Source organism: Nothoprocta perdicaria, unplaced genomic scaffold (assembly GCF_003342845.1).
Source record: "Nothoprocta perdicaria isolate Ctin4 unplaced genomic scaffold, notPer1 scaffold_72, whole genome shotgun sequence".
Classification (NCBI taxonomy): domain Eukaryota; kingdom Metazoa; phylum Chordata; class Aves; order Tinamiformes; family Tinamidae; genus Nothoprocta; species Nothoprocta perdicaria.
Genome location: NW_020455999.1, coordinates 2,077,967 through 2,087,115, shown reverse-complemented (window position 1 = coordinate 2,087,115; position 9,149 = coordinate 2,077,967). Strand labels below are relative to the sequence as shown.

The 9,149-nt window shown below is 71.6% G+C and overlaps 1 protein-coding gene across 1 annotated transcript in view; it reads left to right on the top strand.

The window, feature by feature from the left end:
* Position 1: 1 nt before the first annotated feature.
* The window catches only part of ESPN (espin), a gene marked incomplete at its 5' end in the record, with an annotated part of 9,884 nt that continues 736 nt past the window's right edge, over positions 2-9,149 (top strand). Inside the window, 13 exons of the mRNA XM_026051093.1 lie at positions 2-130; positions 2,419-2,612; positions 4,321-4,507; positions 4,590-4,772; positions 4,846-4,977; positions 5,060-5,279; positions 5,409-5,683; positions 6,684-6,860; positions 6,970-7,141; positions 7,489-7,515; positions 7,913-8,058; positions 8,167-8,442; positions 8,688-9,138. Coding sequence (XP_025906878.1) covers positions 2-130; positions 2,419-2,612; positions 4,321-4,507; positions 4,590-4,772; positions 4,846-4,977; positions 5,060-5,279; positions 5,409-5,683; positions 6,684-6,860; positions 6,970-7,141; positions 7,489-7,515; positions 7,913-8,058; positions 8,167-8,442; positions 8,688-9,138 — 2,569 coding nt within the window. The remainder of the gene's footprint in view (positions 131-2,418; positions 2,613-4,320; positions 4,508-4,589; positions 4,773-4,845; positions 4,978-5,059; positions 5,280-5,408; positions 5,684-6,683; positions 6,861-6,969; positions 7,142-7,488; positions 7,516-7,912; positions 8,059-8,166; positions 8,443-8,687; positions 9,139-9,149) is intronic.

Below are 9,149 nucleotides of genomic sequence, written 5' to 3'. Positions count from 1 at the left end.
GGCCGCCGAGGCGGCGCTCCGCGGGGACGCGCGCGCGCGCAACGGGGCCACGCCGGCCCACGACGCGGCCGCCACCGGCAACCTCGCCTGTCTCCAGTGGCTGCTCACGCAGGGCGGCTGCGGCGTCCAGGTGCGAGCGGGGTCGGGGCGCGGGGCGCGGCGGGACGGCGCGAGGTGCCCGGGGCTGCTCTATCCTGCCCCGGGGCTGCTGCTCCCCTCGGCCAGCTCSGCACGAGGCCTACTTGGAGTCCCCCCTCCCACCCCGGGCGCCCCTCTGCCCCTCTCACAGCCCCAGGGGGACTTTCTTCCCTGCCTGCTCCGCCTCCAGTCCCCCTCTCCCCAACCTGAGTAGCTAGGATCCCAGCTCCCAGGCTGGCGGCTGCAATGGCAGCCTTTTCCCCCCATCTCCCCACAAGGGCAGCCCAGAACRTCGCTGCATCCCACCTCCGTGGGAAGGGGAGTTGGGAAAAAGTGCATCCTGCAGCCAGGCTGGTGGGGAGCCCTCCCAGCCGCTTTGCCAGCTCATTAATCCTCCAAGGGGGGAGCTCCAGCAGGAGTATGGGGCTGCTGGTGTCCCCTCGCAGGGGCCATCCACAGCCCAGGGTGGGAGGGTCCTCTGGCCACCATGACCCCAGCCTTCCTGCACCCGTCACACATCAGCCTAGCTCTGCTTTCTGCTGCTGTGGTTGCTCCATCGGGTGATGCTGCTCTGAGCTCTTGGACTGAAGGTGCAGCTGCCTCCTCCTGCGTCAGAGCAGAGCCCTTGCCTCTTCCTCCTTGTGAACCCCCTGAGGGATAGCACAGCCTGCTCCTTATGCCAGCCTGCCCCACTAGCTCCCCAGGTCCCCTGCACTACAGCCCCGCTGGATCCCCAAAAGCCTGGGAAGGGTCCCCCACATCCCAGAYCCACCAGGCTGGATAGTGCTGTCTCAGCCAAGGCAGAGCGGGTCCCTTCTGAAGTCCTCCCTGACCTCTATTCCCTGATAGACTAATCTGAACCGTCTGCAGAAGGGCAGTGGGGGTCCCCAAAACACCCTACTCCCTCCCACTGCCTGGAGCAAGAGATCACGCGGGCTCTGGAGGGAGGAGTAGGGCCCCAGGGCAGAGTGGGCAGGGGCACCACTCTGGGGACGGGTTCTGGCCAAGGGGGAAGGTTTCCTTCCACCCACACCTGCCATGAAACACCTCCGGCCACAGAGAGGCCAAGGGGGAAGGTCACTCACAGAGCAGCCTCTAAGCTGCCGCCCACGGCCTGGCACAGGCCCTGGTGCCCCTACTGCGCACACAGCCCTACCTCTCTGTGACCAGCGCCACTGGCAGCCGTGCCAAGGCCAGGTGCTGCCCCTGGGAGCTGCCCCTGGGAGCTAATCCTGGGAGCTGCCCTCGGGAACTGCCCCTGGGAGCTAATCCTGGGAGCTGCCCTCGGGAGCTTATCCTGGGAGCCGATCGTGGGAGCTGCCCCTGGGAACTGATCCTGGGTGCTGATCCTGGGAGCTGCTCCTGGGAGCTGCTCCTGGGAGCTGCCCCTAGGAACTGATCCTGGGTGCTGATCCTGGGAGCTGCCCCTGGGAACTGATCCTGGGAGCTGATCCTGGGTGCTGATCCTGGGAGCTGCTCCTGGGAGCTGCCCCTGGGAACTGATCCTGGGTGCTGATCCTGGGAGCTGCCCCTGGGAACTGATCCTGGGAGCTGATCCTGGGTGCTGATCCTGGGAGCTGCTCCTGGGAGCTGCTCCTGGGAGCTGCCCCTGGGAACTGATCCTGGGAGCTGATCCTGGGAGCTGCCCCTGGGAGCTGATCCTGGGAGCTGATCCTGGGAGCTGCCCCTGGGAGCTGATCCTGGGAGCTCCGAGCGCGCAGCCCCCACGGAGCCCGGCTGCAGTTCAGATCCCGGGCCCCGCACTCCGGGCAGTGGTGGGGCATGAGCAGAGGGCCGGGCTGAGCCCAGCAGGGTTCCCGTGGTGAGTGGCGGCTGCCCCGAGCACCTCCAGCCTCTTGCAGCAGCCGCTCTGCTCCACTCCGCCGTTACACAACCCTGGGCCGATAAGCAGCTTGCCCAGGCGCTCCAGAGCTCCTAGCATGTGACGGGGGTGGAGGTGGTGCGGGGGGAGCCGATTAAGCAGGAAGGACGGGTTCAGCACCACTTGGCATCTTGCTGGCCCCCGGCCAACCCTGCTCTGGGACCCTCATCGGGTTGAGCCCGTGTGTGGGGCTGGGACGTGGCCCGGCCTGGCACCCGGTTTGCCCCCAGCCTTGCCRCAGGCACCATTGCTGGTGCACGGCTCCCTGCACCGGCCCAGCCCGCGCCCCCGTCCTCGCCGTTACCTGTGCACAGAGGCYGGGGACAGGTTGTCCCTGCAGTCCCTCTGCAGCGCGTCCCGCCTGCCCGTGCTGCCCGCGGCTCCCCTTCCTCCCGCAGGACACAGACAACTCCGGTGCCACTATCCTTCATCTCGCGGCCCGCTTCGGGCATCACGAGGTCATCGACTGGCTGCTCCGCTTCGGCGGCAGCGACCCCAYGGCAGCCACGGACACGGGGGCGCTGCCCGTGCACTACGCTGCGGCCAAAGGAGACTTCCCCTCCCTGCAACTGCTCGTGGGCCACTGCCCGAGGTAACGGCCCGCGCCGCGGGGACGGCTGTGCRGCGCGGCGGGGACACGCAGCCCCGGCGCGTCAGCAGCCCGTCTTCACGGTCCGGAGAGAAAGGGCGAGCGCGGAGCCGCGAGCACTGGCAGAAATATCGCTGCCGCCGGCACGGCGGATTTGTTCCCAGCACTAGTGCGGGGGGCGATAACAGAGGCGCCTTTGTCCGCCTGGTGTTATGTAAATGGATGAGGGTGCGGGCGTCCGCGCTGGCCCCCCCGCTACAGCAGCAGCACTCGGGCTCGCAGGACGAGGACCAGGCGCCCGTCACCGGGCCTCTCACGGCTTCCCACGGTGGCAGAGGCTGCTGCTATGAGCAACGGCAGCAGTGCCCTAAACCCGGCCCAGGCGCCTCCTGGCAGCCTTTGCCCCCATCGCTCACCCCATCCCGCCGCAGTGGGAATAGCCTTGTCCCCCACRAGGGTGCCCAAGCACCAGCACCTGCATGCCCATAGTGGCCTTAACCCCGTCTGTCCCAGCACCTGGCCCTGGGCAGCACCCCCTGCCCCGCTGCTCGTGCCGGGCCGCACGCGGGCGCCGGGTGCCTTTGCTGCCATCCCCGCCTGCCCGCACGAGCAAAACGCTGAATTATTCACCACACAGCCACCCCCGCGCCCGCTGGCAGCTCCGTTACAGCAGTGAAATTCAACGCCGGGGCCGCGGGCACTGCCACCAGCAGTGGCCGCAGCTCCGGCACCAGCCKCGTGCCCGGCCGGCGTCCCGCAGCCCGGCCCGGCAGCTGCCGTCGCAGCGGGGGCCGCCCCGGTCGCGCCGCCTGGCAGCACCGCAGCCCGGCTCCGAGCGCGGCGCCTGGCGGGATTAGCCCCGCCGGTCACAGCTGCTTCTCCCCGCGGTTGTCAATGCAAGTGTGGTCTGCCAGGCTGGTTGCCCAAGGGGACAGGCAAGGGGTGGRCAAGGGGGTGGGCAAGGGGCTGGCACCGCAGGCCTCACTCTGGTCCATGTGGAGATGTGCCGGCAAGGGGGGAGCCATGGGACGGCGCCAGGCACAGGGACCCCGTGGGGCTCTGAGCGCTGCCCACGGCCCTTCTCACAGTTACATGGATCAATTATTAAGGACCCGTGATCTTCGCGATAAGAGAGCGCAGTATTTATTGCTCTTCCTTTTTTAAATATTCAACAGGTCTCTATGGAGCCCTTAATAAAGCAGCTCCCCATGGGGCTGGAGCGGGCTGCCAGGCGCTGGCTGCAGGGATGTGGGTGCAGGATGCAAGGAGACGGGGTGCAGGCCCACGGAGGGGATCCCAGGGCTCCCGCTGCCAGGGCTGGGGCTGCTACGTGTGGCCAGCACGGCTGCCCTCACCCAGTGCCCTGCGGCCCCAGGCAGCTCCACGGTGCAGCAGCCCTGCGGCTGCCGGCTGCCTAAGCAGCTTATTTAAAAATACTGCTAAATTGCAGAGTCCAAAAACAGCCGAAGGAATGAGCTTAGCTTAAGCGTGCTTATTAACTTAATGACCTGCCGCGGGAGCTGCTGCGCCTGAGGGGAACGAGCGGAGAGCTGTGGGGYGCAGTACCCGGTGGCAGGAGCTGCCCCCCGTGTCCCTGTGTCCCCCTGTTTCCCCCTGTGTCCCTCTGTTTCCCCTGATGTCCCCGCATGTCCTCAGCCGTGCCCACGCTCCGCGCGGTGCAGCGCGGCGCTGACCCACGGCCCCTGTGCAGCTCACTCAGCGCCCAGACCAAGACCGGTGCCACCCCGCTATACCTGGCCTGCCAGGAGGGCCACCTGGAGATCATCCAGTACCTGGTGAAGGAGTGCGGCGCCGACCCGCACGTGCGCGCCAACGACGGCATGACGCCGCTGCACGCCGCGGCCCAGATGGGCCACAACACCGTCATCGTGTGGCTGGTGAGCGCGGCGGCGGGCCGGTGGTCACGGGGGCGGGCGGCGCGTGGCGGCCCCCGCTCAGCTCCGCCACCGCCCTGCTCAGATGAGCTTCACCACCGTGAGCCTCTCGGAGCGCGATGGGGACGGTGCCACGGCCATGCACTTCGCGGCGAGCCGCGGCCACGCCAAGGTGCTCAGCTGGCTGCTGCTGCACGGTGGTGAGATCAGCACGGACGCCTGGGGCGGCACGCCGCTGCACGACGCTGCCGAGAACGGCGAGCTGGAGGTGGGCGCGGGGCGGGCGTGCGCCCGGGGCGCCGCCGCATCCGCCCGCCGCCGCCACGCGCCTCCTCCCGCAGTGCTGCCAGATCCTGGTGGTGAACGGCGCCGACCTCAGCGTGCGYGACCAGGACGGCTACACCGCGGCTGAGCTTGCCGACTGCAACGGGCACAGCCAGTGTGCCGAGTACCTGCGCACCGTGGAGAACATGGTAGGGGTGCGGAACGGTGGCGGCGGGGACGGTGGCAGCAGTTGCGTGGGCCCCGCTGAGCCGCCGCGCCGCCGTGCCGCAGAGCCTGGAGCACCRCGTGCTGTCGCGGGACCCCTCCGGCGACGGCGAGGGCAGGCAGCCCGACTCGGGCATGTCGTCGCCCAACACGACGGCGTCAGCGCCGCAGCCCCGCTTCGAGCTGGGCTCCCCCGCCAGCACCCTCTCCAACTACGACTCGTGCAACTCCAGCCAGTCCAGCACTGGTGACAAGCGGGGCGGCCCGCCGGGGGCCACCGCGGCCCGTGAGTGTGCCCACAGCATGGAGACGGGGGGCATGGCACTGCAGGGGGGCCACAGCGTGGCACCGGGTTGCAGGGCCCTGCTGCCGCGCAGTGCCACGTGCCAGGCCCCGCTCAGCGCTGCCCCCRCAGGCGCCCCCGCCGCGGCGCTTGCTGACATGCAGACCTACATGGACATGCTGGACCCCGAGCTGCGGCCGCGCGGTGCCCGCGGCGCAGCCGCCGAGGGCCCGCCGCCGCCCCCCGGCTTCCCCCCGCCGCCACCGCCACCGCCGGGCACCCGGGTGCCGCCGCCACCGCCGCCTGGGTACCCGGCTCCCGCGCCGCCCGCYCAGCACACAGCCGACATCTACGTGCAGGCCAAGAACAACCTGCGGCACGTGGAGAGCCAGGCGCTGCACCGCGAGGTGGGTCCTGGCACCCCATGCCGGCACCGTGGCCGCGGGACCTGCACAAGCGCAGGCTGCCCCGTCCCATCCTGCCCTGTCCTGTCCCACCCATCCCGTCCCAAGCAGTGCATGAGCTCCCRGCCGCCAGCAGCGCCGTGTTGGTGAGGGCGGCAGGCGGGCAGGGCGAGCGCGGGATGGGGGCCGCCGGGGCGCTCGCCTGCACCCATGCCGCAGGGCCTGGCCGTGGCGGGAGAGCCACGCGCGCGTGCGCGYGCCCTGCGCCACGTGCCGGGCGGGCGCTGGGCGGGCGCCGCAGCGGGGCCAGGTGAGCAGGGAGGTGGCAGCGCTGGTGACTGTAACCCGAGCGCCCGGCTCCGGTGTCACCTGTGCCCTGGTGTCGGGTGGCACCGCTGCCGCCGCCAGCCTTGGAGAGGGCTCAGCCGGGCGCTGCACAGGTAAGAGGGGTCTGGGTGCCCACGGGGCGCCCCGGCGTGGCAGGGGCCCACTGCCGGTAGCGGGGCCCAGCACCGGGTTCCATGGCAGGGGTGGCGCGGGCACGGCCGGCACAGCTCCTTGCTGGGGCGCCGCGGGGCACGGCCGGGCACTGCACTGCGAGGGGCCGGGGGGTGCAGGACCCGGGTGCCTGGGGCTGCCCGGGGGGCTGCTGCCAGCAGCGCCGTGCGTGGGGCGTTGGTGCAGGTGCTGGGCGCTGGGAGCAGGCGCAGGGCCTGGCACAGCGCCCGGCGCAGCAGGAAGCGCCGCGCTGGCCGTGTTGACTTAGCTGGGCTGGCCATGCAAAGGCGGCGCGGAGGGGCCGGGCGGCGCAGCGCGAGGCCGCTGACCGAGCCGCCGCGGTATGCGCGGGGTGAGCCGAGGCCGCGCTGAGCGGGCCCGTGCCGGCCCCCCCGCGATAAGCCACGGCTAATCCGCGCACCGGGATCCGGCACAACCGTTCCCACGCGCTGCGGGGGCGATGCCGAGGGTCCCGCGGTGCCAGGCCGAGCCCGTCCTGCTGCAGCTGGCGTCGCGCGAGAGCAGCCCCGAGGGCCTGCGCCGGGCCGACTCCACRCGCAGGTCAAGGAACTTTGGCAAGCAGCCCAGCACCGGTGACTACTACAAGCAGCTGGGGCCCGGTGCCACCGCCGCCGCTGCCGCTGAGCTGCCGGGGCCCCGTGGGATGGCGCACAGCGAGGAGGCATGTGCCAGCCCCACTGCGCCCTTGCCCGGCGCCAGGCTCGCGGCTGGGTGCAGAGTGCACGGTGCAGGGAGCCGCCCCAGCTCAGCGCGCTCGCGCTCTCTTGCAGGCACCGCTGCTCTCTGCAGACACCATGCACAACGGCAGCGCGGCGGAGAGCAAGGCTGGCGCGGAGCTGCCGCCGCCGCCACCGCCGCCGCCACTGCCAGCTGCTGCTTGCCCACCGCCGCCGCCGCCCGAGGCCCCCGTCGGCCCCCGCCGCTCCTCCTCCTCCACGGGAAGTAAGTGGCTCGCTCGTGCCGCGCACCGCGGCACCGGGCAGCGCCAAGGGTGGCCCGCAAGCACGCGCGGGGCAGCGCGCACGGGGCAGCGCCTGCACGTGGCCACAGGCCCTGTGGAGGCCACGGCCTCGCCGCGCCCTGGGCCTTCGCACCGGTCTCTCCTGGCTGCTTCCGGCCGCTCACGGCCCTCTCTGTCCTTCTCTCCATCGGTGTCGGCGCGGGGGCCGCCGTGCCGGCCCGCCCCCACTTGCTCTCACTGCTGGCTGCTTCTCTTCTCTCTTGTCTTGTGGTGGCCAAATCCTTCCTCTGCCTCCGGCGCCGCCCCGCGCCTCCGCTTCTCCCCCTAGAAGGAAAAGCTTTGAGGCAAATGAAGAGTAAGTACTGGGAGCAGCGGGCGCCCGTGGTGGCGCATGCGGCGGGTGCAGCCYGGCCCCGGCCCCGGCCCCGGCCCGCGCGGCGTCGCACAGAGGCCCTTTGTTCGGGCTCATCCGGCCGGCTTTGCCCCGCCACGTGAGCGCCGGGCCCCCCCGCCGCCGGCTGCCGCCTTTATTAGCGCCGCAGCCCAGGCACGGCGCTCCCGGCGCCCACATGGCGCTGCCCGATCCCGCCCGGGGCCCCGACGCCGCCGGCCCCGAGGCGCCGTGCGCCGCTCGGGACACGCGCGCGGGCAGCTCTGACGGTGGGTGCGCGGTGCAGCGCGGTGCAGCGCGGCACGGCACAGCGCGGCAGGCGCTCCCGGCACCAGCGCCCTCACTGCCCGCTCCCCGGCAGGTACCAAGTCGTTCAACATGATGTCCCCCACCGGCGACAACTCGGAGCTGCTGGCTGAGATCAAGGCTGGGAAGAGCCTCAAGCCGACACCGCAGAGCAAGGGCTTCACCACCGTCTTCTCWGGCAGCGGCCAGCCGGGGGCCAACGTAGGTGCCAGGGGCCACACGGGGGCCCTGGAGCGTGCTGTGGGCTGAGCCACGCGGTGCYGCACGGTGCCACGCAGCCCACGGCACCCACGGCACCGTCCCCCGCAGGCCGAGTCGCCAGCGTCCTCCCCATCGCCGGTGAGGACACCCACCCCGCCGGCCACCCCTGAGGCAGTGGCACCGCCGCGTGTAAGCGGCTCGCCGGAGCCCGTGGTGAATGGGAGCTCGCCGGTGCCGGCGGTGGGGGCCGGGGCGCCGGCGGAGGTGGAGACGCTGGTGCCGAGCCAYGACGAGCAGGGCCGGCCCATCCCYGAGTGGAAGCGGCAGGTGATGGTGCGCAAGCTGCAGCTGAAGATGCAGGAGGAGGAGGAGCAGAAGCGCAAGGTAGGGGCTGCCCCCGCGCTGCCCRCGGCCCCACGGCACGGCATCGACCAGCAGCAGGACCGGTGCTGCCTCCCCTTTGGCCCAGCGCGGCCACACTGCATGCACAGGCACCACCAAAGCGCCCACACTGTGGCAGTCCGCGCTCCTCCCTTGCATGTCGGGCAGGTCGGGCAGAGGTCCCTGGGTGCAGGGCAGTGTTGCGGCCGCGCGCAGGCTCAGGGCTGCTCTGCCTCTTTCCCGCCCAGCTGGAGGCCGGGAGCAGCGGGGCTGCCGGGGGCGGGCGCTGCGGCCCCGCYGGTCGAGCGGCGCTGGGACCCTTTGGGCCGCTCATGCCGGAGGAGGACATGCTCCGCATTGAGAGGCAGATCGAGAACCTGCGGGTGATGCGCCAGGTGCAGGCGGTGGAGCCGCAGCTGCGGCAGCTGGAGCAGGAGCTGCAACAGCTCCTGCCGCTGGCGGCTGCGGCTCCTCGGCGCCCCGGTGCCCGCTCCGCGCGCCCAGCGCCTCGCGGCGCCGAGCCACCTGCCTGGGGCAGCCGCACCTCTGCGCTGCTGCGCAGCATGGCCCTGCTGCTGGCCGCGCTGGGGGGCAAGGAGGGCCCCACCGCGCCGCCGCCAACGCCACCGAGCCCCGGCGGCCCCCGGCACGCTGCCCGCTGCGACATCCTGCAGAGCGGCGTCTCCGTGCGCGCCCTGCGTGCCGGCTAC